The sequence below is a fragment of the Letharia lupina genome, assembly GCF_014066315.1.
Source record: "Letharia lupina isolate WasteWater1 chromosome Unknown contig_2, whole genome shotgun sequence".
NCBI classification, from domain to species: domain Eukaryota; kingdom Fungi; phylum Ascomycota; class Lecanoromycetes; order Lecanorales; family Parmeliaceae; genus Letharia; species Letharia lupina.
Window position 1 is genome coordinate 205,269 of NW_023502971.1, and position 25,905 is coordinate 231,173.

The 25,905-nt window shown below is 49.2% G+C and overlaps 8 protein-coding genes across 8 annotated transcripts; 4 read left to right on the forward strand and 4 right to left on the reverse strand.

Annotated features, from left to right (window-relative positions):
• Positions 1–761: 761 nt before the first annotated feature.
• Positions 762–3,175, reverse strand: HO133_004220 (uncharacterized protein; the record flags this gene model as incomplete). The annotated part of the gene is made up of 3 exons (XM_037295139.1): positions 762–2,066; positions 2,125–2,484; positions 2,591–3,175. 3 exons carry the CDS (start codon positions 3,173–3,175, stop codon positions 762–764), a joined length of 2,250 nt encoding a protein of 749 aa, XP_037157140.1.
• Positions 3,176–3,450: 275 nt separating this feature from the next.
• Positions 3,451–4,826, forward strand: HO133_004221 (uncharacterized protein; the record flags this gene model as incomplete). The annotated part of the gene is made up of 2 exons (XM_037295140.1): positions 3,451–3,473; positions 3,620–4,826. The coding sequence occupies 2 exons, from the start codon at positions 3,451–3,453 to the stop codon at positions 4,824–4,826; spliced, it is 1,230 nt and encodes a 409-aa protein (XP_037157141.1).
• A 1,093-nt stretch (positions 4,827–5,919) lies between these two features.
• Positions 5,920–6,819, forward strand: HO133_004222 (uncharacterized protein; the record flags this gene model as incomplete). Its single annotated transcript, XM_037295141.1, has 1 exon — positions 5,920–6,819. The coding sequence occupies one exon, from the start codon at positions 5,920–5,922 to the stop codon at positions 6,817–6,819; it is 900 nt and encodes a 299-aa protein (XP_037157142.1).
• A 633-nt stretch (positions 6,820–7,452) lies between these two features.
• On the forward strand, positions 7,453–9,268 carry HO133_004223 (uncharacterized protein; the record flags this gene model as incomplete). The annotated part of the gene is made up of 4 exons (XM_037295142.1): positions 7,453–7,689; positions 7,753–8,139; positions 8,192–8,683; positions 8,723–9,268. 4 exons carry the CDS (start codon positions 7,453–7,455, stop codon positions 9,266–9,268), a joined length of 1,662 nt encoding a protein of 553 aa, XP_037157143.1.
• Positions 9,269–9,928: 660 nt separating this feature from the next.
• On the forward strand, positions 9,929–14,109 carry HO133_004224 (uncharacterized protein; the record flags this gene model as incomplete). The annotated part of the gene is made up of 8 exons (XM_037295143.1): positions 9,929–9,931; positions 10,003–10,212; positions 10,276–10,321; positions 10,372–10,854; positions 10,905–12,605; positions 12,659–12,750; positions 12,801–13,623; positions 13,676–14,109. The coding sequence occupies 8 exons, from the start codon at positions 9,929–9,931 to the stop codon at positions 14,107–14,109; spliced, it is 3,792 nt and encodes a 1,263-aa protein (XP_037157144.1).
• Positions 14,110–14,253: 144 nt separating this feature from the next.
• HO133_004225 (uncharacterized protein) lies at positions 14,254–14,887 on the reverse strand (the record flags this gene model as incomplete). The annotated part of the gene is made up of 2 exons (XM_037295144.1): positions 14,254–14,638; positions 14,724–14,887. 2 exons carry the CDS (start codon positions 14,885–14,887, stop codon positions 14,254–14,256), a joined length of 549 nt encoding a protein of 182 aa, XP_037157145.1.
• A 1,511-nt stretch (positions 14,888–16,398) lies between these two features.
• HO133_004226 (uncharacterized protein) lies at positions 16,399–21,949 on the reverse strand (the record flags this gene model as incomplete). Its single annotated transcript, XM_037295145.1, has 6 exons — positions 16,399–16,986; positions 17,039–19,129; positions 19,460–19,927; positions 19,986–21,508; positions 21,584–21,657; positions 21,819–21,949. The coding sequence occupies 6 exons, from the start codon at positions 21,947–21,949 to the stop codon at positions 16,399–16,401; spliced, it is 4,875 nt and encodes a 1,624-aa protein (XP_037157146.1).
• Positions 21,950–22,765: 816 nt separating this feature from the next.
• HO133_004227 (uncharacterized protein) lies at positions 22,766–23,778 on the reverse strand (the record flags this gene model as incomplete). The annotated part of the gene is made up of 3 exons (XM_037295146.1): positions 22,766–22,801; positions 22,947–23,006; positions 23,200–23,778. 3 exons carry the CDS (start codon positions 23,776–23,778, stop codon positions 22,766–22,768), a joined length of 675 nt encoding a protein of 224 aa, XP_037157147.1.
• Between the last annotated feature and the right edge of the window lie 2,127 nt (positions 23,779–25,905).

The window sequence follows — 25,905 nt, forward strand, 5'->3', positions numbered from 1 at the left end:
CCACAGCGTAGGAGCGGACATCAGCTATCATTGACTGCGGTCCCGAGTGTCTCTGACTCCTGGGCTACGCTAGAGGAAACAGGCGTCCTCCGACTCTTTCACAGCTAGATGTATGTTCTATAGCATCCGACAATGAGCTCTTCCAGGAACTCAGGAAATCTTACCTGAGCTCGCCAAGCGAATGGTGGGAGTTCTTCCCTTCAAAAGAGTCCGAAGCATCAGTTTTGTACAGGTAAGAAACCCCTTACGTGCGAGATCATGGTTACCGAGACTATCACTCATACGAAGGACCGTTTTTAGCGTCACATAAAGGATCTCGTAGACATTCGTAAGGTCCCCAATATGCCGCCGCAAACCAAGAGGGACGAATAAATTTACCAACCTTGCGATCTCATTCCTCCCGTAGGCGATAATTTAATGGCTCACATCAAAACCTGCGTGGCTATGATCAAGCCTGCGCAGGATTTCCTCGACGACATACGCCGCGCCCCTGACGTTAGTCTCAAGCCTCACTCCACTAGTGGACGAGGAAGTGGAATTCACAGGTTTGAGGGAGTCCCGGGCTGGCGGGACCCCGAGCCCTCTTGTTGTACTTTCTCCTTTTCTCGTAAAAGAAGTGGGATTGTGCGGACACGTCTGCGGAAAAGGTCTGTTTCGAGGCCACTGGGATTGCTTGGAAATGCTGCCGGCAAAGGTTGTCACCTTCTCATTTCAGGTAGCCAAGAATCGACGCGCTTAGTAGGATGGTACGCAATAGTTGGTCAAAGGCCACCCATATCCCAGAACTCCAAAGAGGGTTCCAGTTCCCCAGCGATCTCGTCCCAGGTCTGCCAGTCCATATCTAGGCTCGGAATGTCGCCGAAGGCGTTGTTATTGGAGTTATCTGCCGTAAACAAAAAAGGTTCCTGAGGTGTCCAAGTTGAGACATTCTCGCTGTTGTCAACTTGTCTGAAAGGGGCGGACAAAGTCAAGGCTGTCGCGGATGTCAGATCAGCGTGTGCATTCGTCGATGACAGGGAAGTTTGGCGATGAAGCTCATCGGCTCGGTTTCTTTGCACTGCAGAGGCCAGCACCAACAGTTGCTGGTACCGAGGATCTCTCCGAGCCGCCTCAGGGAGACCATCGAAAGATCTTTTGGCTGACGACCATGCCCGCTCATAGATTGGTTCCCAACGGCGCGCGCATACCTCGCCGAACACGACGCGAAGAGCATTCCACGGTGGCTGCCGGCCTTGTATTTGCCAGCTCCAGCCGCTCCAGCTGGGTTCGCTCTGTAGGGCGTAGGTGTATTCGATGATTGACAGCGACGACATGAATACTTTATTGCTTTGTGAGGTGTCGGCAGGCTGTGGTTCTGTTGCTCTGGCAACGTGATGCTTGGTATGTAGGATGAGGTCGACTTTGGTGAGAAACAGCCGTGCACTTGTTGCCACGAAGGAGTGGAGTGGCTGTTTGGGGTTGAGGTGCTTAAGATAGGTGTCTTCGATCGTTGCTTGGGACTGCTGGAATAACTCGAGTCTCTGATCCATGTTAGGAGGCAAGGCGTAGCTGGCGCCCGTCAGGAATTGAAGTCGGCGGGATAGCTTCCAAATTTCGCAATGAATGAGAAAGACGGTCATGTCAGTCCATCTCTCCGCAACGACAGGCGGTTTTGACATCCCGGGGTCAAGGAATCCATCATCCGTATTTGCTGGTATCTCGGTGTCAAACATCCCCTCTGATAGCTTGTATTTTGAAACCTGCAGATCTTCAGATCGCGAATCGATGAAGCATATCTGCCACCACAGTCTACGTCGCATCTCTATCTCGAAGGGGGTGATATTGGCGAAGTTTGAGCCATCGCGGTGGAGTTTCATGGAGACTGATACCCTAACCAAGGCACCGGCCAAAAACCATGCAGACCTCGTCTCGCCGGTGTGTTGAAGAACGCCTAGATATATCGTGAGTGCCTGAAGTACGATTATGTCAGGATTATCCAGAAAATTGGCTTGCTCAAGTGCCTGTTCAGTGCCAAGTCGATAGCGAGCAACGATTTGGTCTTTGTCAGCGTTGAAGTTCATACGGACCTTTATCCCAAAGGATCAGCCAGACAATCATGTCCAATCTTGGGTTAGGACCGCTTACCTCATCGTCCTCGAGCGACATGATTGCGGCCAAAGAAATGACTAGCACGAGAGCCTGCATGCTGGGGCCGAGAGAGTGATAGCTGCCTCTTAGTTCGCGGTTGACCTTCGTCATGGTTGGCACATGTAAGACTTTCATGAACGGATCGACGTTGTCCATGTAGATCTGCCAAAGAAACAGCATCTGTGATGGAAGAGGATATAGATCCTCCCGCTGATGCCCAGCAGATGTATGTCTAAGGAGGAAATTGTAGAAGCCGTTGTGACGTCGATTACCAGACATTGACACCGACGATGAGCTGCTGTCCTCATCAAAGTGGGTAGCTGTGGGCCCATGGACGGCTTCGAAGATGTGCTCCACCTTGTATACATTTCAGCGAGGAATATGCATTAGAGTGCCAGTCACAAATGCCTAGCTCGACTCCCGTCGGTAGAGAAAAGCAAAGGGGAGCAGATTTAGAGCATACCTCTTTACAAAATACCGTCCAGAAGCGATCTGCTACGACTAAATCGCCGTCATGAGCCACCACTAATTCCCCTAACTCGTCAGAAACTGGCGCCGAATCCGAAGTGCCCTTTGCCATGCCAGAATCAGTTTGCATTCCATCGCGCGGGGTGGGTGGGTTTCCACTAGCTGATTGGCTATTAAGAGCGAGTGGATGGTCTAGCCCGGCTGTCTCGCTTAATGTTACACTTGTCGTGCTTGTTGACTTCTCCACCGGGTGGTTTTCCTGATTTACTGCTGTCGCATGCTCAACCTGTGAGCCAAGGTCACCGACCATGGCTTCCAAGCGTCTGAGGCGGCCCAAGAGTTCGGTCTGCTTCTGTGTTGGGGGGTTGGGATAGTTTGCATCGCGACCGCGGCGGGGAATACGACCAGAGACGGGAAAGACACACTCGGTCTTGTTCCTGGTACAAGGAGCACAAGGATGGCGTCTATCGCAGCGCACTTTGCGCCGGCGACAATTGACGCAGCTCCACACCTTCAAGCCTTCTGCCCGGTTGGTGTCATAGGCACCTGCACCGTTAGGTTCTGGAGGCTGCAATGACATCACTGCGGTAGATGACTTGGCCGCAGGTTCGGCCGTGTGTCTTTTTGGCGTAGTTTTTCAATATGAGCAGAGGGGAGAAGTGGTATGTTGATACTAATTTTCTGCATTGGCGAAATCTCGCTCTCGGACACGGGGCTTCGGTATTGGGTTCGCTCTAGTCGCCTTTTTAGCCCCTTTCTCTTTAATCGCATCTTTGATTGGTCAATGGGCCGAATTACTCTGCAGCAAAACTAGATGGCGACAAGGTGAAGAGGAATCTATAAGAGGAGCCTAGCATGGCCCTTTTTAGGAAGAACCGGTCATTTACTATCAATTCGACCTCTGAAATGTTGTCTGGAGTTCCTTTGGATTTGTTATTGGTAAGTCAAGACAAGTCCGGTTGACTTCATATAAAGGCCAGAGCTTACATGGCAACCCAGTCTTAATATTTCGCTTCTCTATCAGACTCCTGAAGAAGAAATTCGTCATACCAGTCTCAATGGTAAAAACAGTTGTCATCCTTGGTGCTGGCTGGGCCGGGCTGCCACTCGCCCACAAACTGCTCAAGTACACCCTTCCCAAAGCCAAAGACGGCCTGAAAGTGGTCCTCGTCTCGCCCAATTCGCACTTCTACTGGAACCTTGCCGCCGTCCGCGGCGTCATCCCTGGCGCCATTCCCGAGGAGCAGCTGTTCCTCCCCATCGAGCCAGGCTTTGCCCAACACTCGGCCGAGAACTTCGAGTTCGTCCTGGGCAAAGCCGAACGCCTCGACCCGGAGAGGAACACGGTTGAAGTGGCCGGAAAAGACAGAACCCAACATTCTCTCTCCTACGACCAACTTATCATCGCTACCGGCTCCCAGATCCGCAGCAACCTGCCGTTCAAATCCGTTGGCACACACGAAGAGACTCTCGCAGCTCTGCACTCGCTTCAGAAGCAGATTGACTTCGCAAAATCCATCGTGCTTGCCGGCGCCGGACCGACTGGCGTAGAAACAGCCGGCGAGCTGGCCGCCGCTTACGGTGAGGAGAAGGACATCACGCTCATCATGAGTGGGGAGCACGCTCTGCAGGCGACCCGTGTTCTGCCAAGCGTCAGCCAAATTGTAGAGAGAGACCTGCAGAAGCTGGGTGTGAAGTTGGTGCGCAAAACACAGGTGGAGGGTGTGCGGACGAACGCGAAGGGAGAAGAGGATGCGGCCGTGCAGACAACCCTCACACTTTCGAATGGCTCTACCCTCGTCGCCGACTTGTACCTGCCACTATTTGGCGTACAGGTGAACACAGGTTTCGTTCCCGAGAGCCTACTTGACTCGGCAGGGAATCTTGTTCTGGACAAGACGATGCGTGTAGTGGGGACGAAGAACGTATGGGGAATCGGGGACGTGGGAAACCTTGAGGTGAAACAACTTACGGTGACGGATGCGCAGATCATCTACCTGTCGGCCGCTCTGGATTCTGTTTTGACTGGGGAGGGTGGACAGGTCAAGGAGTATAAGCCGTCGGGAAAGACGATGATATTCATCACTATGGGCAAGAAGTACGCCATAGGGCAGATGGGTGGATGGAAACTCTGGGGCTGGGTGGTATCCTATGTTAAAGGCAGGACGCTCTTTGTTGACACCGCCCAGGGGTATGTGGGTGGGAAACAGTTGAGGCATGCGTCGATGTAGCACAGTAAGCGTGTTGCACATCATGGGGGAGTGTCCGGATGTTCCAATTGATGTCGACAACGGGCTTCCCAGGCCTGAGCCCCGTAACACCACCCGTTGCACACATTGTTGAGATCGCCTAAAAGATTCACAAGCTTAGAAAGGGAAATGGAGATATGATCATATGATACAAACGGGCAAATTACCGAATCATACCCCAAAAGTATGGATCCTTACCGAATCATACCCCTAATTACTGAATCATACCCCTACACCAAATTTCACCCAAATATGGGGTATGATTCGGTAATTTATCATTGCTTGGGGTATGATTTGGTAAGTTATCAAAGTGGCCTCAAACTACTGTTGTACGAAGGAGATAATCCGCGATCTAACTTATTCGATCATAGAAATAAGGGAGTTTCTCCGATCGCATTTGGTGAGAATTCTATCAGCCTAAAAATATCAGACGAAAGCCGAGTGGGCGAAATTTCGAGCCCGGGGGTGTCCGCACTTCACGCTGTAGACACCCCTATTCGGGTCCCGTAGGGCCCCGTAAGGCCCCCGAAGGAATAATTCCTACTACGCTGCGCAACGGGGCGGGGTAAGCTTCGGGGGTCAAACCCCGCCCCGAACTCCGCCCCGAACCCGCCCGGTTACGCAGCGTAAATACCACCGTCATCAATAATCAAGTCGACGACTACTACTAAATGTGAGCTCAGTAAGCTTACCGCTACCATTACCTTCATTAAACTCTCTCATATCAGAAAGCCATTATTTAAGACCCTCATCAAATCATACCCCAAGCAATGGCAAATTACCGAATCATACCTCATATTTGGGTGAAATTTGGTGTAGGGGTATGATTCAGTAATTAGGGGTATGATTCGGTAAGGATCCATACTTTTGGGGTATGAATTAGTAATTCGCCCGATACAAACCGTTCTACGGAGGTCTGCACCTGATAGCAGCCCTAACCCTACCTTAGCTACCTGCCACGGCCGGACGAGTTTCCGAGTGGGGGCCATGTTTCTGTGCTGGTGTCGCCAAGCCGAGTGGGTGAGCAGTACACAGTTCTCTCGTGGCATGATGTTGTTCTGGGCATGCATCAAACATGGCTAATGAGCCATCAGACCACGATGCCGCTCTATTGGCACGGTTGAATAACATCAGGCACTCGAGCGTCTCCTTTGGCTCATCCAACAGTCTTTCGGCCCCAGCAGGTGTCAGTGAGCTCGACGACACTCCTGAAGATCTCATTACCCGCTTCGAAAGGCTACATGGCCAGAAATCTGTCGATAGTCATGAAAAGCCTCCATTGTTAAATCCTATCACAGAAGAAGAAAGCAGACAACCTTCTCCCACGATCGAGGAACTTCTAGGCCAGCTGGCTCCAGAAGAGCAGTTCACTTTAAGTTCTACAGATCTTAAAGAAGCATACGAGCTTCTGGCGGAGGCAAAATGCGCGCTTCCTGACGAAGATGCCCCAAACAAAAACCCAGAGGGTAGAAGGTCTGCTGCAAGCCTGAGCAGAAGGCCGAGGGGATCTACAGAGGCTATCAAGCCTGAGCAAGATGAAGAAGCTGAAGCAGAGGCCTCTCTTCAGCGCATCTTGGACGAGGTAGAGCTCGAACGGCAGCAAGAGGTTGTATCGACCGTCCCTTCATCCCAACCCGACAGGGTGCCCGCGTCCCCAGCTCCAGCGCCGCCAGACTCCTTTGCATCCCTAGTGTTTCCTACTATTCCTGATTTGCCACTGCCATCCATGACCCTTCCCTCTGCGCCCACCGCAGCACCCTCCACGCGCAAGCCCATATCCAAATCACCTGGATTCTCCGATCAAGACATCGACTCTTGGTGCATCATCTGCTGTGCCAACGCGTCTGTCAAATGCTTCGGATGTGATGGTGATCTATACTGCTGGGGCTGCTGGAGAGAGGGACACGTTGGGGAAGGCGTGGGCTTGGAAGAAAAGAGCCATGTTTGGGAGCGAGCGGTGAAACGGAAAGGATAGGAGTCAGGCCGTTTCTACATCAGTCTGGCCAACGCTCCACAACCTAGTCCCTAGAAGCTAGAGGGTGCTCATGAGTCATGACGCGCCGGCGCATTCTTAGCCGTCAGCAGCATATGGCCATTTGCTGGCTCGTGCCTACATTGCTAGTCTCGCTTGCTAATTGAAGGTAGAGATTGGGCCGTATCTTTAATTTGGAACCTGCTCTTCAAAACTTTCCTGGTGGCCACTACGTCTAGAGGTCCTGATCGGACAGACATTGCGCCTGTTGAAAAAGCTGTAGCCTCAGGGCCAGTATGTTGTCGAATTTCGAAGACAGTTTTGTTGGCATCCTGTCTTGGCGGCTAGAAATTGTGCCGTCTCTGACCACGCCAACTTCATGCCAAGACATAACTATTGAATCGACCTTGAATCTCATACCGAGCATGACTTTGCGTATAGGTATACAATCACTCGGTTCGCAAGATCAGGGTTTACAATGAAAGTCTTCTTCCCCGCGAACTTCATGATAAGCTGTCGACCCAACTACATTGGCTTCATTCGCATGGTACCCAATCCCTGCGAATATATATGAATATGTCTTTGGCTCTAGAATCAAAACAGAATGAAAGGGACCCCTCCTTTCCTCAGTCCGCAATGGTGGTAAACGGAGAGATCCAGGAACATGAAAGTGACCAAAACCTGACGATTAAAACCTCCCTACATCCATTCAAGTCGGAACATTCCTTGCAACAAGTAACATCTGCGGGCATCCCGCCAGCGCCCGAAGCAGAATTTAAGCCCACAACAAGGTTGTATCTTGCCTTCGGCACATTGGCAGTGATCACACTTATGGTGGCTCTGGATGGGACAAGCTTATCCGTTGCTCTGCCCGTAGGTTCCTTGCCCATACACCCCAGTCACTTGCGGTAATCAATGACTGACTTACATGTTCAGATCATGGCACGCGCCCTGAAGGGCACCGCGATCGAGGCTTTCTGGGCTGGTACATCTTTCCTTCTCTGCTCTACAATATTTCAGCCGAGTTTCGCCGAACTTTCTCACATCTTCGGACGGAAACTCCTCGCCATGGTGGCTCTTGTATTCTTTCTCATCGGCGCCATCGTTGCTGCGACGGCGAACGGGTTTGGACCCCTTCTTGTCGGCAGGCCGCTCCAGGGTGTTGGAGGTGGCGGCCTCATTGGCCTTACCGAGATTCTGGTCACCGACTTGGTACCATTGAGGCAAAGAGGTCAATGGTTCGGAATCATTAGCGCAATGCGGAGTATAGGTTCTGTCACCGGTCCTATCGTTGGTGGCGCGTTTGCGCAAGCTGTATCTTGGGTAGGGCCAACGCTTCATAATGATGCTTTGCCCTGAGCTGACTGGTGATTAGCGGTGGATCTTCTGGATCAATTTGCCATTTGTTGGGCTCGCTCTTTTCCTGGTGCCTCTCACTCTGGTGCTGGCTTTTAGAGTTAGCTCGCTCGCAGACAAGCTTAGGCGGGTGGACTGGATTGGATCGGTCCTCTTCATTGGGTCGACAACCAGTTTCCTGATTCCAATTACTTGGGGCGGTGTGTCATACGCCTGGGACTCCTGGCGGGTTCTGGCTCCACTGATCATCGGCATCGTCGGTCTGGCTGTCTTTGTTGTCTTCGAGGAATACGTCGCCAAAGAGCCGCTCATTAGGCTTGACGTCTTCAAGAACCGAACGGCAGCTGCAAGCTATTTTGAAACAACCCTACATGGCATGATCCTTGGGTGCATCCTCTATTATATGCCTCTCTACTACGAGGCCGTCAAAGGCGAGACACCCATTATCGCGGGTATAAGCCTTCTCCCGGCCACATTCACTGTGGCTCCCGCGGCCATGGTCACAGGAATGGTGATCTCTGAAACCGGCCGCTACCGATGGGCTATTTAGTCTGGTTGGGCACTGACCACTCTTGGGACTGGTATACTCTACTTGCTTGACGTCAACACGAAAACAGTCCAGTGGGTATTCCTCAATCTCGTAAGCGGTTTGGGAATGGGCGTTCTCTTCCCCTCAATGGCTTTCTCGATTCAAGCAGCCACTATAAACAAGGACCTCGCCTTCGCCGTCGCCCTGTTTTCATTCTTCCGTGCCTTCGGCCAAGCAATAGGCGTCGCTGTCGGTGGTGTGATCTTCCAAAACCAGCTCAAAAAGAAGCTCTTGACTTACCCGCTTCTCGCCCCCATGGCAGGTGTCTACTCAAGCGATGCTTCGGGCTTAGTGCAAATTATCAAGACGATGCAGCATGGACCCCCGAGAACGCAACTGATTCAGATTTACGCTGATCCTTTGAAACTCGTGTGGATTGTGATGTGTGCCTTGGCAGGTGTGGCTCTCCTGTCGAGCTTCCTGATAAAAGGGTTCGAGCTGGATCGTGCGTTGGAGACGGAGCAGGGGTTTCAGGTTGAAAAGACGGCTGTCGATGAAGAGAAGTGAAGGTGAATGGTGATATTCAATTACTAGGCCGTTTTGGTGTCGCTGGGCATGATATCGAGGGCGCTGTTAGGTCTCAGGACTGGTATATATGTACAGAATATGTATAGAGATGTTGTATAAATTTACCAGTACTCATCTAGGCATCTTCTGCGGAACGACCTATAAGTCAGTCTTCTGTGTTAACACGCAGAGCACAACAGTTGATCAGCTGGCAAGCTGTCAGTAAACATGGGAGTCATGGAGACTGGCCTCCTCTACATTATACACATCATTGAATATGGAAGCCCAAAAGATCTGACCACCCATGTAAGAGTCACCCAAAGAAAATGAAAATGTTTCGTCGGCAATCACATTGTTGCCCAGGAGAGATATTGGTCGATCATCGAAAAGTGTCGCCACTGCCGATGATGTGGCGGAGTTGATTACGAGGCGAGCGTCGTTACGTTTCTTGAGCCGCGCTGGAAGCGAGTCCCGCAAAGGGAACGTCATTGAAGATATAAGTTTTACCAGTCGGGCCTAGAAATAAGCAGACATTCTTGGAGCCTACACACCTTCTGAAATCAATGTCAGTGCTCATCGCATAATTCCTCAAAGCTCCCGTGCCCGTATCCCGGAGCAGGCGCAAACACAGCTGAACCGTGAAGCCCAAAGAAAACCACCATGGTATGAGGATGGCTCTCCGACTGTCCGACTTGCCCAATTTTTAGGAATAGACTAATCCGGAGCTTCGATAGGCAGTAACAAAGCGCGCCGGCCGCAAGAAGGACACTAGCAATGCGCAGGCGGCCAGCAGCGGAGGGGGAAAGCCTCAAGTTCGAAAGGCCGCCTTTGAGAGCACCAAGAAGAAGGAGGTCGGAGTCTCAGATCTTACACTCATTAGCAAGATATCGAACGAGGCTATAAATGACAATCTGAAGAAACGCTTCGAGAATGCGGAAATCTACGTACGTTGGCTGGGCACACGGTTGGAAATGCAGGTGGGACGGCAGTGCTGATTTGGATCGCAGACATACATTGGCCATGTGCTGGTATCCGTCAATCCCTTTCGAGACCGTGAGTTCCTCTGCACCTACAAGCAAAGGTGGTAAGCTGACAACCGATAGTCGGCATCTACACAGACTCGGTGTTGGATTCCTACAGAGCCAAGAACCGACTCGAGGTCCCTCCCCACGTCTTCGCAGTCGCCGAATCAGCCTACTACAACATGAATGCCTACAAAGACAACCAATGTGTCATCATTTCCGGGGAGTCAGGAGCAGGAAAAACAGAGGCGGCGAAACGGATAATGCAATACATTGCCAACGTGTCTGGAGGCACTGATTCGTCGATACAACAGACTAAAGACATGGTCCTGGCTACGAATCCGCTACTCGAATCTTTCGGGAATGCGAAGACGTTGAGGAATAATAACTCGTCGCGATTTGGGAAATACCTGGAGTTACAATTCAATGCGCAGGGAGAACCGGTTGGGGCCAACATCACGAACTATTTGCTGGAGAAGACAAGAGTTGTCGGACAAATTACGAATGAACGAAACTTCCATATTTTCTACCAATTTACGAAGGCTGCATCTTCGAATCATAGAGGTATGGTGCAGAGCTCAAAGGCAATTTTGCGCGGCTAACACGATGCACAGAGATCTTCGGGGTTCAACAACCCCAGTCATATTCGTATACCAGCCGATCGAAATGTTTTGACGTACAAGGAATAGACGACGGCATGGAATTCAAGGATACACTTAATGCTATGAAGGTCATTGGCTTATCGCAGGGCGAGCAAGATAATATTTTTCGAATGTTGGCTACCATCTTATGGATTGGGAATGTCACATTCCGGGAAGACGACAATGGAAACGCAATGATCACTGACCAGTCAGTGGTAGACTTTGTAGCGTATCTGCTGGAGGTCGACGCTGCGCATGTCAATAAGGCTTTGACCCTACGAGTCGTTGAGACTAGTCGTGGAGGTCGCCGAGGGTCTGTCTATGAGGTGCCCCTGAACCCGACCCAGGCGACGGCCGTACGAGATGCCCTGGCAAAAGCCATATACTTCAACCTCTTCGACTGGATCGTTGACAGAGTCAATGCGTCGCTCAAGGCGCGTGGGTCTGTCGCAAATTCTGTGGGTATTCTGGATATATATGGATTTGAGATTTTCGAGAAAAACAGCTTTGAGCAGCTTTGCATCAACTACGTTAACGAAAAGCTTCAGCAAATCTTCATTCAGCTTACCCTCAAGACCGAGCAAGAAGAGTATGCAAGGGAGAAGATCCAATGGACACCAATCAATTACTTCGACAACAAGATCGTGTGCGAACTAATAGAGGAGAAACGACCGCCTGGCGTGTTTGCAGCCCTCAATGACGCCTGTGCAACCGCTCATGCCGATTCGGGAGCAGCAGATCAGACCTTCGTGCAGAGGTTGAATGCTTTATCATCAAATCCCCATTTCCAGCCCAGGCAAGGGCAGTTCGTCATCAAGCACTATGCGGGTGATGTCAACTACGCTATCGAAGGTATGACTGACAAAAACAAAGATCAGCTATTGAAGGATCTGCTCAACCTTGTGGGCGAAAGCAGCAACAACTTTGTGCACTCGTTGTTCCCCCACCAAGTCAATCAAGATGACAAGCGTCGTCCGCCAACCGCAGGTGACAAGATCAAGTCTTCCGCAAACGACCTGGTGGCGACATTGATGAAGGCCTCTCCATCATATATCCGAACCATCAAACCCAACGACAATAAATCGCCTACCGAATACAATACTGGCAATGTCATGCATCAGATCAAGTACCTTGGTTTGCAAGAAAACGTCCGAATACGAAGAGCTGGCTTCGCTTATCGACAGACATTCGACAAATTTGTCGAGCGATTCTACCTTCTCTCGCCTAAGACTTCCTACGCCGGTGACTACACGTGGACTGGTGATGCTCTCTCCGGAACGAAGCAGATTCTGAAGGATACGAGTATACCGCCCGAAGAGTACCAAATGGGTGTCACTAAGGCTTTCATCAAAACTCCCGAGACACTTTTCGCCCTCGAGCACATGCGAGATCGCTATTGGCACAACATGGCAATACGAATCCAAAGAGCATGGAGAAACTACCTGCGGTACCGCATCGAGTGTGCCATTCGCATCCAAAGATTCTGGCGGAGGATCAATGGCGGTGGTGAATACCAGCAACTGAGAGATTACGGCACCAGTCAAGTTCTCCAGGGGCGAAAAGAAAGGCGGCGATTCAGTTTGATCGGCTCCCGAAGATATCTTGGAGACTATCTCGGAGTTGCTAATAGTGGGGGCTTTGGTGAATTGATCCGAAAGTCTATCAACATTAGTGGTCAGTGTTCTCTCCAACAACACACATATTGCAGGGCCTAACCTGCTTGACAGGCCATGAGAATGTCCTCTTTTCCTGTCGATGCGAGCTGCTTATAACCAAGTTTGGGAGGTCAAGTAAGCCGAGTCCTCGAAACCTGCTTCTCGTAAGTTGGATCATCTTCTCTGTCAGTAAGTCTGAACTGACGAGTCAAAGACCAGCAAAGCTGTTTACATCGTTGTATCGCAAATGTTGAACCGGCAGTTATCAATCTCCTCCGAGCGGACGATACCTTTGGGTGCTATCAAGTTCGTCAGCACATCCAAGCTAAAGGATGATTGGTTCTCGCTAGGTGTCAGCTCGCCGCAAGAGCCAGATCCTTTGATTAGTTGTGTATTCAAGACGGAGTTTTTCACACACTTGAAAAGGATCATGCCTGGGGGCCTGAACCTCAAGATTGCTGAGTCAATTGAATACAACAAGAAGCCAGGGAAGCCGTCGGTAGTCAAGGTTGTCAAAGACCCAACAGTATCAAGAGACGACCTTTACAAGAGTGGTACTATTCATACCGGCCAAGGCGAACCCCCAAACTCGATTTCAAAACGAACGCCAAAAGGAAAGCCAAAAGCGGGGAAGCCCATCACTCAAGGGAAGCTATTGCGGCCAGGTGGTCCTGGTGGTGGGCCTTCGAAGCTGGCATCTCGGCCTGCTGCAGCACGACCCGTGCCTCAGCCCATGCCATCCCAGCCATCACAATCCAGAACTACACCCGCTCAGACACCATCTGTACGATCTTTACCTCAACCTACTACCGCTCAGCCAAGAGCTATTCCACAACCATTAGCTGCGGTTAACGGTCTCAGCCATGGTAGAAGCGACTCAGCAGGTCGAGCACCGCCTCCACCACCACCTGCTGCTCCTCCAGCTGTCAGGAAGGATACCTACAAATCTCTCTACGAGTTTTCAGGCCAAAGTCAGAACGAGCTCCACCACCTTACGCAAGACGAGACTATAGAAGTTGTACAGAAAGCAGACAACGGTTTGTTCCTGTCACTCACTGAATCCATCTCATACACTAATTATCCTAACAGGCTGGTGGCTCGCCAAAAAGCTTGACGGCTCCTCTCAAGGCTGGGTCCCCTCTGCCTACCTCACACAAGACACCCCCAAACCCATCCCTCCCCCAGCTCCACCTCAGCCTGTCGCCCGCGCGGTTCCCGCGCCGCCTCCCTCTGCACCCACAAACGGCATCAACGGCACCGCCTCCCGCGCTCCTGCCGTCAAAGCGAAACCAACGCCTCCTGCGCCGCCGAAACGACCTGGAGGCGGCAAAAAACCAGCTCCCCCACCCGCGCCCAGAGATAGCGCTGTGAGTATGGGGACAGGTAGTGGCGGGAGTGGGGGGAATACGCCGGAGAAGGCGGATAGTGGCAGGGCGCCGAGTTTGGCAGGGGGTTTGGCGGAGGCGTTGAGGGCGAGGCAGATGAGTATGCAGGGACGAAAAGAGGAGGATGACGACTGGTAGATGTGAAAGACGAAGCCGCAAGAGCTATTCAAATGGCGTAACGAAGACGAGTCCGGCGTTGATGACAGCATTAGAATATGAGGCTCCAGCGTCTTCACGCTTTTTAGGTACGAAAAGCCTCATGAATCACTCACATCAACACCCTCACCCCCCATCCAAACCCCCTTGCCCCCCCACAATCCTCCCCCTGCCCACCTCCACGCCCTCCCACAAGACCCAAAACCGCGTCCCTCGAAACCCACTCCCCTGCAACCAATCCCTCAGCGCACCCGGCACCTCCCACTCCATCAGCCACGTCATCTCCTCCCCAGGCTCAACGACCAACTCCACATGCCCTTGCGCGTAGTACTCCTCCGCTCTCATGTGCAAATCGCCGAATTTGCGCGCGATGTTGCGGCCGGCTTCGTTCAAGGCTTCGTTGCAGAGGGTTTCGGCTTCGGCTTTGGGGATCGGAGGCGTGGGGTCGTAGAAGAGGAGGTGGAGGGGTGAGCGAAGCAAGGTGAGAGAGGGAGGAGGAGGGGATGTTGTGCTACGGTGGGGCGGTGTCAGTGTTTGCATTCCAACAAACAACATAGGTAGCAGTGGGGTAAGGGAGAGGAGCCGGGCTCACTGACTTGTAGGAATCAGGAAGCGGCGATAATAAGTTGCGTCCTGCGCCGAAACCCTCACTTGCCAGCGGTGATGCTTTTAGAAGCGGTGCTGGTGCTGCGACTGCACAAGTCCACAGCAGCTGGATGTAGATCGTGAGGCATAATGTCTCGAGCCTCTTTGGAGTCATCGTTGTCAATCAATACCAGAGGACATCGATTGGCTTCATGGCACAACGGTTGCGGCAAACGCTCCTTGGGGTCGACACGTCTTTTGGCGCTTCGCCGATCAGTCGCTCTTGGAGGCGCATGCCGCCCACGCGATTGGCCGCTCCGACCAAAGCACCGTGCCGACGTATTTTGCAGCCTCTCGATAGCTCCTGCTCTCTGCTCGAAGAAAGTCACGAGCAGCCTGTTATGTTAGTAACGATACCAGTGTTGTGCCTAGAGCAACCGTTTGGGCAAACCACCTCGCAGGGACCCCGGATGGTAATTCAACTCCGCTCTCCATCTTCCACGGACCCAGCAGATCCGCCCTCTGTTCACTTGGTAGCTCACGTCGCACGACGGCTGCGGGAACCATGGGCCGCGCATCCTGACCTTTCTTACCCTCAAGTACTAACAACGGGTGCTGGACGCCATGTCCTTCTTGCTCCCCACGCTCTCTTCGACTTCTTCAAGAGAAGGGAAGAAGCGCAGCGACGATGATGACGATGATCAGCACGCCGGGTGCAGCTCTGACGTCTATGCCAGCTTTGGCGCCGGTGCTGAGACCGGCAGTTGGAGGGGCGGTAGAGACGTCGTAGATGGTACTGTGATCAAGGCGCTGTTGTAGTTGAAATCGACGGCGAAGAATATAGGCCGAGGAATAAAGGCGTTGAGTTGCGGTGGCGTCAGAAGGGGCAAGAGTCCTGACGACGGTTCCAGCTGCATTGATTCTGAATCCGCTTGGTCCAGTATTACCGATTTGATCGCCCAAAGACCGTGACAAAGACGTCGAAGGAAATACATAACTGATTGATTGAGTAAAGAAGCACTTTTTGATTGTCAACTCGTGAGTCAGGTTGGAAGGACAAAGTAGCGATGGGCCACGGCAGTAATGAGGAAAAAAAATCCCCTTGGAAATCGCCAGAGTACCGATATCCATGGATTATATGTAACGCCCCAAACATCTCTTACCCCTTTATGAGGCCCCATAACAAGGATCTATTCCGACGTAGCACAGCCTCTATTCGGAGGGTAGACACCAGTCCAGATGTCGCACCTGTGCGAGATTCATGCTGCATTGATGTAACCGTGGTTCCAAACGGAGAACACCGATCATCGTTTAATACTCCCCTCGCAATCACCCGCCTTGTGTAAGTACGTGCTGTTGCATGTTGCCGCCCCAGCAATTGAGCAGGAAGTGTCAAATTGACGCGGCAACACCTTTGAACGGAACTGCTTCGCTGGACAAGGGAGCTGCGATTTGCAAAGCGGAATGAATTCTTGTTCTAAGTAAAGTACACGGTTGAATGAGTAGACATCTGAATAGACATCGTAAAGACTCTCTCTATGAAAGGTGCTGAAATGATTGCGAATGCTCGTAGGATGATGAATCGATAAACTCTACCTTGCTGCTGTCGCCTCGGCTCAGCATATTTCCAAGCACCAAATGCTTTTCTAGACGCCACAACACCTTGTTCAATGCTTGTTCGCTCGCTCAAGTACCACCCATAACCTCATCACCATCATCAGCTCCGTCCAGTCCACCTTCTGGTCGAGGCTCAGCAGCAGGTCCAACCTGGATCCAGCGTTTGAAGTCTTCGGTCTCTTTGTCGAGCTCGATACCTGATTTGCCCTTGATGAAGGTTCCCTTCTCCCCGAACATCGCGGTGAATCTCTCCTTCCTCTCCTTGATCACCTCTCCATACGCTCCTAGTCCTCGCTTTCTGACGGTATTGTTGTGCACCCACCAGTCGGATGTGTACTCTTCGTACAGCAACTTGTACGCACGAGGAGAATTTGGAGGATGCGCTGGTGGCTGGATCGTAATGACGAGACCGTCCTGGTTCCACTGTGGGACGCCGTACGTATTATTGTACTCTTCTTCATCCGCTAGCATTGGGGGCAGACTGCGCTTTAGAAAGGGCAGCTGTATATCCGAGAGTTTGACCCCTTCGGTCTGATCGCGCATGGAAAAGGTGGATATGTAGTATGACCATCGCTGGTGGACGGCGAGTTCATCGGTTTGGTACGTCTTCTCTTCTCTTTTGAAGAGTGAGATGATCACCTGCTTTGATACACGATTCTAGACAAGACATTAACAGGATCCTGAGTTCGAGAAGGAAGAAAATACTTACGTAGCGGACGCGAAATATATCACTCTCTCTTACATACCCCTGGACTCGCTTTCGATAGGTCAACTCCGTATTGTGAGTCGTTTCGTCCTCCTTGCGATCCTTGTAGAAGAGATTGATGATGTCAAGACTCTTGTCCTTATTGTCGCTTACGAGAATTAGAAGTGCGAATCTGAGGAGTGCAGCTAGCAGCTTATCGAAGGCGTATAATTGCCAGCCGCTCTCTATATAGTAACGGCGCAATGTCTCTTCAAGTTGAGAAAGATCCAGCTCGGACTTCACAACTTCCTCAATCATACTGACCGTCTGGCGGTAGTAGCTTGCTGAAGGACCAACATCGGCGAAGAATTCGCTTGGTGTCTTTTCAATCAATCGCAGATCGTTGGCAGCTTTGGCCATATTCGCCCGCTGGACATCTGTGTGCACTTGCTTCTCACTGAGCTTGAGGTTCAATAACCTCTGATACAAAGTCTCGAACGTTCTGAAGAAGCAATATATGTTGAGATTCGCGTAGAGGTTGAAGTCGTCACGTTTGTAAGGCACGTTGTAGTCTTTCGATTTATCGCCAGTGGAGGGGACATTCAACCAGCGAAATTCGCTTTCGTCCACGCGAGCAGGTCTGTCTGTCGGTGTACCCGTTGATGCTGGGGTATCCTCGTCATTAGAGACATCGGGTGTAGTCTCTTTGCTCTCTAGAACGCTTTCTTCCTTCTGACCAGGTCGACCACGCTCGAGAACTCCCCGCAAGAGATTTGACTTTCTTCCATTGGCGACTTTTCGACTCCGTGCAATCCCTGGGTCTTCGTTCGTGCCAGTCTCATCGTCGACCTCTTCATTCGATGGTGTCGCATCGTAGATGTCACTCATCCTGGCCTGGAAAGAATCACGGTCGATGTCCAGGAATGTTGGAATAAAGGTCTTGATGAATGTCTCAAGCCTCGTCTTATCCGTTTCATTGGTGACAGGACCGAATTGAAGCTGGGTCAGAATAAGATGACAAGCATCGTGGACCACATCGAGATCTTCGAAGCCAAACTTGAATTGGTAATTTGGCACGGAGTTCCAAGGCGCAATGCGCTGGCGTCGCTGCTCTTCCCATTTGACATGAATCTCGGTTTGAAGACTTTTGGGCTGGAATTGACGTTTGTCCGCAGTCTTCATAATGATACTCTGGTGGTCCAGGCTCCTCCAGAATAATTTGTTTGTCTGCTCTCGCCAGACCTTCTCCCACTCCCGCTGGCTTGCCTTCCATTCTTCACACTTCATCTTAAGCCTCCCAAGAAGTACCGGCACAACAGCTTCTGGTCTCTTAAACATGTCGTGGATGACTCTGCATCCACGTTCTCTGTCGTAAATCTTCTTGATAACACGCTGATATATTGTCTCGCTTTGCCCACCAATACCAGGAGGTAGACGAAATGTAGATCTCTCATCGGGAGTCATCATATTCAGCTGCTGTGCTATTGGCTCCAATAATTGAATTGTTCTGGAACAGGCTTCGATGTTGATGTCATAGTCATGACGCTCCTCTTCGATACGGTGCAAAGATTCTTCGAATACATTCTTGCGATGTGCGATGAAACCTGAATCTTCTGAGGCCCAAGTAGGATGAGACACCCATTCATCATTGAGTACTTGTTGACACATCTCATCTCGTCCGCTGCAGACCCGCAAGCGTTCTCGTTTGGGAAGCATTCGATAGCTGGGGCCTAGACCGCGGCAGTTGCTCAGAACAACTTTGTCGCCCGGAATCTTGGGTCGGTTTTCGATGATCTCGTCGCGTCCGTCGTACTGAACGAAATTCTTGAAATAGTTCATCAAATCGGCATTGCCGCCAATAAAACCGTGAACTTTATGCACGAGGGTATTCTTGTTGACGAGGTCTTGCGTAAAAAGGTTGCAAAGCTTGAGGAATTCGTTGTACGTCTTTTTGTCGGCAATGAACTTCCTGACACGGTCAAAGAAGCCGATTTGGTCAATAATATCACCAAGGTCTTTAGAAGGAGGCATGGCTGTGGGAAGGCTCGGGACAAGCGTTGGCGACGCAGGAGGTATCTCCGGTACTGTAGGTTTGGCTTGGTCGAACTTGGCGCGCTGTACACAGTTGGTGGTCAGTTGTGGAGGCGTTTTTCGACGTTCGTAGGGTAAGAAAGCATCGTTGAAAAGAAGAGCCATGAGGCCTATGACAAGCGCGTCGCTTGGGTAACGCAAAGGGAATAGTGGAATATTTGGATGCAGAGGGTGTGAAGGCTGTCGGTGGGTGAACTTCCAAGATTCGAAGATGCTTGTAAAATGTTGGAAGCTGCAAATGAGTTGCGTTATGTGCAGTACCCTTTCACATTGCGGAGTAATAATTGTGTTGGCCGACGTCACAAGAAAAGAGGAGGCTGGTGTTTTTCGTAACAGCAACATTCAGTCACTCACCTTATTTGCATTTCCTCGCGCACCGTTCCTGTTGTTCAGCCCACTGGGCCCCACTCCGGCATCAACAGCGGCGGCTCCGCCAGTCATTTGGGATCCCGGTCCTCCGCGTCGCTTTTTGTTTTCCTTAGTCGCTGATGGAGGTGCGAAATTGCCAACCGGCGGCATCTTGATGTCCGGTCTTGGCGTCTGTACTTGAGCCTGTTGGACTCCAGCGCCATACCCTGAATCACCACGAACATTACTGAGCATGGCTGCGTCTTCGGAGGCTTGCTTCGCAGCTGCTTGCGCTTTTGCTTGCGCTGCTGACTCCGGAAGGAATTGTTTGAAGTCTTCCAGAAGATCTGGAGCCGAGCTGAACAACTGGGTTACTTGTGCGTACACGTCCTGGATCGGCTTGGACTCCCTTTGATATGTCTGAAGAATCTCTAAAAATTGCTTGTAAATTTCAGGTTGTGTGGCAAAGCGATTCTGTCATCCATCATCAGTCAGCTACTCTTCGTGCTGGTCGGGTTCATCACGCGCTAACCTTGATTTTGTTGACATATCCAATAGCGTGATTGAATTCAACAGGACCTCTCTTTTCCAACCCTAGCTGGCTGCTCGAATTCAATGCTGCGACGTTCAATCCAACAGCAGCCTGACCAAGACTAGTCACTTGACCTCCGCCGGGAGAGATCTGGGCCATCGGATGTCTCCCTTGGGCCCCATTTGTCGCAACGGCCGTCACCGCGTTCGACAAGTGGGATACTCCTCGTTGTTCTTGCTGATGTGCTATCAGTGCGGCCTCTCCTTGGTCATCTCCTACATAGGTCGCCCCGGTTTCGCTGCCCATATTGGTCTGACTAGCGAACAAAGGGTGTCCTCCAGAACGCGCATTAGTAAGTGTTGTACCTAGGCCATCTTCTTCATGTTGTGGAGCCAGCCATTCGCCGTTTGCCTGCGCACCATCTGCATAGATTGTCTGTCGTGGGTTCTCTATTATTGAAGCACCATTGGGTACCCCGTTGACACGGTTCTGGACAGACGGCATCTGGGACACTGTGGTCCCCATTGGAGTCGTCACTCGAATCGCGTTAGGGTCGTCTCTCGTTCCACATTCTATTCTATACCCAGGGGGTAAGAATGTGTTGAAGCCTTGTATCAGCTCCGGATGACCGGCGAACAATGACGACACTCGATCAATCACGCCCGGTGTATCAATCGCTTGGCTCTTGAAGTCTTTCATGATATCCAGGAACTGGTTATACACGTCAGGCTGATGTACAAACCGGACTTTGACCTGATCCAGGTAGCTCAATGCATCGTTCAAAATGGGCTGCTGCCCTTGCGACAAGGCACCGATTCCCGTAGGCAGCTGCTGAGGAGTCGCAGCATTACTGAAGCCCAGCAACTGCTGAGGAGGAAGACCCTGCGCCACTTGCTGAACGAAGGGTCTTAAAGAGTTGTCGTTCTGTGCTTGCACTCCGTTGCCAAACACGTTACCTGGTCCACTTGGAGCTCCTAACGCAGCTAGAGGCTGAGATGTTGCTGCACCTACGCCAGGGTGTTGGTCGTTCAATATGCCATTTGGCCCGTGCAAAGTTGCTGGGACCCTTGAAGCCACAGGCTGTTGGATAGGGATGGCGCCAGTATGATTCTCGCGAGGCGATTGATGTTGTTCACGCTGTTGTTGCTCCCGTTGTTGCAGCTGTTCACGTTGTAATTGCTCGCGCTGTTGCTGCTCACGTTGTTGCTGGTGTAACATCTCAGTTTCCTGGTCGTATCGTCGCTGTGCTATCTCTTGCTGTATCTGTTGCTCCGTGTGCCGTTCCCTCTCGATGTCTCTTTCCATAGCCATAGCCGCTTGAGGAGACTGTTGCTGTTGCAGTGAGGGACCCAGCGTGGGCAATGCATAACCGGGAACTTGAACTGAGTGGTGTTGTATGCCTGGAGGTGATTGCTGCTGCTGTGGAGCAGGTGGTCCACGAGCAGACTGTATGATCACCGCTGGAGGAATGCCTTGAGGGTTTGGAAGACTGTGACCGTTTGACTGACCCGAATAGAATGGCCCTGAAAGAATTTTGTCAGAAATGTTTCAACACCCCAAATATGAACCGGAGTGCTTCCTGCATAAGGTGGACGTACCAGACTGTTGTAAGAGAGATGACCCATTCATCTGTGGTGCAGGAGCTTGATGCATGGTCTGAGGTTGACTTGGTCTGATGATAACACGATTAGCAGAAAATTTCACCCATAAGATGAAGGGTGCCGAGACGATCTACGCTGCGGTTGTGAAAATTTTCATCCACAAGATGATGGGTGCCGAGAAGATCTACGCTGCGGTTGTGAAGCTGGCGGCCAGTATAAGGAGTGAACTCACCCAAAGGTCGCAGTCTGTCTTTGCTGCCCTATTGCATGTTCATTGTTTGCTGAAAGCGCCCCACCTCCTGGCGCCGGTGGCCAGCCGTTGCCATTTTGTGGGTTCATCTCATGGACCGGAGAAGACTGCATTGGTAGGAGACCACGTTGTCAGCGACTTTGAGTCTGCATCTTGGTTTTGCTGCTTAACATAGCTGGCATACCTGTAAAGAGATATGTCTGGCTGCTATCCAACGAGACTAGGATTCACATATGGTGTGAACAGAATGTGCAGGAGATCGGAGAGACTTCGTGCTCTAGATTTGCGCTCTCCACGTGCGCTTTGGACCGCGATTTTGAGTTCTTTCAACTCAGAGGGAAGATCCAGGATCTGGAATCTGAATGCCGCATAAGAGCCTCAAGAGTGAGTATCAAGGTGCAAGGGAAATAGCAGGAGAAACGGGTTTGGAGAAGGAATGGTGGAGAGAATGTTGGCGCACTGGTGATGCTGGAGAAAGCTTGCAGGGGGCGTCACCGATCGGCATTAAGCTGTCACGTTGATCCCGCCGCTAAATCTTTCTTTATTGGAGAAGGGCGTTTTAAGCTTTCCATATTCATTCAAGATAATTCACATACATTAATCAGTAGAGCAAGTAATACATACGAACAGAAAATGAAGCGATTCTCGGAATTTGTTATTCTCTAGATACGTGAGTATTGGTTCCTCCACTGCTGACAGAAGTCCTTCCTGCCCCAAAGAAGCATAAGGGGAAAGGCCATGACAAAACTCCACGATCACGCAGAGTAAACAAAGCTGCAAGAGTGCCCCTGGACGGCAACCTGCGCTCAAGAAGAATGCTGCGCATCAGATCACCCATGCCCAAGCCTGAATATCGCCCATATCCTAGGCAAATTCCCATTCCAAGGCATCAAATCTTTAAAACTTGTAGGATCTCCGCGTCCTTTCCTTCATGACGCGTAATTTAGACAACCCTTGATGATCCACTGCAGGTCTGCCAGTCAGAAATTTCCTTTAAGTTGAGAACGTGAGTCATGAGACAGTTGCGGGAGTACATGTACTCTCACAACCTATCTTGCAACTCAAATGAGATTATGGATTAGGATATGAAAGGCCGCGGAAGTTGCTTACAACCTCTCCATTCGAAACCCTACTTGCTATGCTTGAGACTTCGACATTGCCCGGTTGGACCTGAATCACATTAGCGAACATGTTCAGATATGAAGATTGCAGAGAGGCAGCAAGAAGCCAAAGTCCGGGCAGGTGATCGGGTATTGTGCCACATGTGGGGGATACAGCAAAGAGAAGCGAATGCAAAGCGTTGGTTGGATGCCGTTGCGAAGAACGAGAGAATAAGAAAGGGTTCTGGGTTTGACAAACACACCATTTTTTTCCCCTCTTTCTCCTCCCACCATAGCTTTCCTCCGCCCATCGAGCCCACCTTTTCGCCCTCCTTCCATGGGCTGACGGGGACAATATGCGCCTCGACAAACCTCCTCAAATTCCTCTGTGCCCTATCCTCCCCCACCTGGCCTTCATACGCCTTCGCACCCAGCTCGTTGTAGTCCTCAGGATCCTCCCACGGCTTCCGAGGAAGCTTCTGTAACTCTGAGTTGAGAGGCGCCAGCACTGTAGTATTCTGATCTTCGGCATTCAAGCGCTTGGAGATGTTGTCTATATCTCGAGTGAATCCGGCGAAGATACTGATGACACGCTCTTTGCCTATGACATCCGAGATGCTAAGGTCTCCTGAGCCGCCGGATGAACCATCTTTGTCTTTGTCGATCGATGGGGGAAAGAGAATATTGGGGATGTTCATGATGGGGGATTGTCCCTTTTGAGAGGCAGGCTTTGTGGGGGAGTTGCCTGTACGGAAGAGGTCTGGTAGGACAAGAAGCTGGCACACAGCCGTTGATGCCTGGAGACTGAGAGTGAGTAATACCAAAGAGGCTGAGAACTTCATATTGTGATCTCTCAAATGTTATATATTCTCGAAGGCAGCTGGCTTTTGAACTGCCAAGGCGATGACGCTGGATGGCGCTACTCGTTACAAACGTTTGCGCTATAAAGCTTAGCATTCGTCTCTCAAGCTTGCAGCGTAAGCAACAAGATAAGTCAAGATCCTTACGACCAATCGCGATGAGAATATTGACGATGCAATTCAGAGCAGAATCTCAGTGGCGTTGCATCGAGGATTGAACATTAGAAAGAAAATATGGGAAAGCTTCGTGAAGAAGGCGGCGACAGCAATGGCCGAGAAAATTACACATCCGCTGATCTCGACTGCCAGTAACCACCCTGAAAAGAAGTGAATGGCCGCCAGCTTTATTATCCAACGAACATATCTAAAGCGACGCTGACCGATCCTTAATCTAGATCAAGAACATGAAAATTATAACTTATATAGAGGTCTATATCGAAAGTCCTACACCCGTATTAGTATAGTCTTAATCTTACTTTCAAAAAGCGATTTTATAGAGGAAAAGTCTAGAAATATCTTTTTATAGCGTATAAATGAGATATTAGATACTTCTTTTAACTTAATAGAGATATTAAATCTTAAAATCTAATTAGAGCTAGATACGATTTTAAAGAACTTTAAATATATTATTTAAATAGCTCTTTAGATAAGATATTATTCGAAATTTAAATATAAGAGTCTTAACGAGTATAGAACTTTCGATATAAATCTTTATATTATTACATCTAACGCGACGTTATAGAGATCTATATCGAAAGTTCTATATTCGCTAAAACTCTTATACTTAGATTTTAAATAACGCTTTATTTAAAGAATTATTTAGATAATTAAAAAGCTTACTTTCTTAATACTTAAGAGTTAAAATTTTAAATAGCTTCTACGCTAAGAGGCTAGTGACTAATTAGATCATCGGATTATATTATTTTCAGTCTAAAATATATCTTATTTCTTTATTTTCGATCTAAACGCGGGTATATACGAGTACGTTTAAAAGAGAAAGTTGAAAAAGAACTTTAAAATTCTTAAATCTATCTTTTTTAATTTCTTTTCTTTTATTAAAAATATGATAATAAAGTAAGTTTATAAATTTTACTAGTTGAAAAGATATAATATATTTTATAAAATATTTCATATTAAGTAATATTATATCGTACTCGAATATAATATAAATAGAGTTAAATATTATATTATTTTTCTAGTATAAATTCGAGATCTTAACGAGATATATTACGATATAATATATTTATAATATTATATTATAAAATAATATATATATAAGATATCTCGATTGAGATTTTTATATTTAGAAGTATAAGTAGCTATTCTAATTATTATTCTAGTTAACGACTACTCTTATTCGATAAATTCGATATAATAACTAATATTATTATAGCTAATACTATTATAATTAATACTATTATAGCTAATACTATTATAACTAATACTATTATAATTAATATTATTATAATTAATATTATTATAATTAATATTATTATAGCTAATATTATTATAGCTAATATTATTATAGTTAATATTATTATAACTAATATTATTATAACTAATATTATTATAACTAATACTATTATAACTAATACTATTATAATTAATACTATTATAATTAATACTATTATAATTAATATTATTATAAATACTATTATAGCTATAATTAATATTATTATAGCTATAATTAATATTATTATAATTATAATTAATATTATTATAACTAATATTATTATAATTATAATTAATATTATTATAACTAATATTATTATAACTAGTACTACTATAGTTGATACTATTATGGCTGGCACTATTATAGCTGGCACTATTATGGCTGGCATTACTATGGCTGGTACTACTATGGCTGGCACTACCATAGCTGGCACTATTATGGCTGGTATTACCATGGCTGGCACTATTATGGCTGGCACTATTATGGCTGGCACTACCATGGCTGGCCATGGCTACCACTACCATGGCTACCACTACCATAGCTACTGTCGAAATGTGACCCCCGCGCATCCCAGCCACCGTGTTCTTCAGCCACCTGATTTTGTACTGTATTTAGGACCTGGCCCCGGAGAGGTTTTGGAGAATCAATCCGTCCGT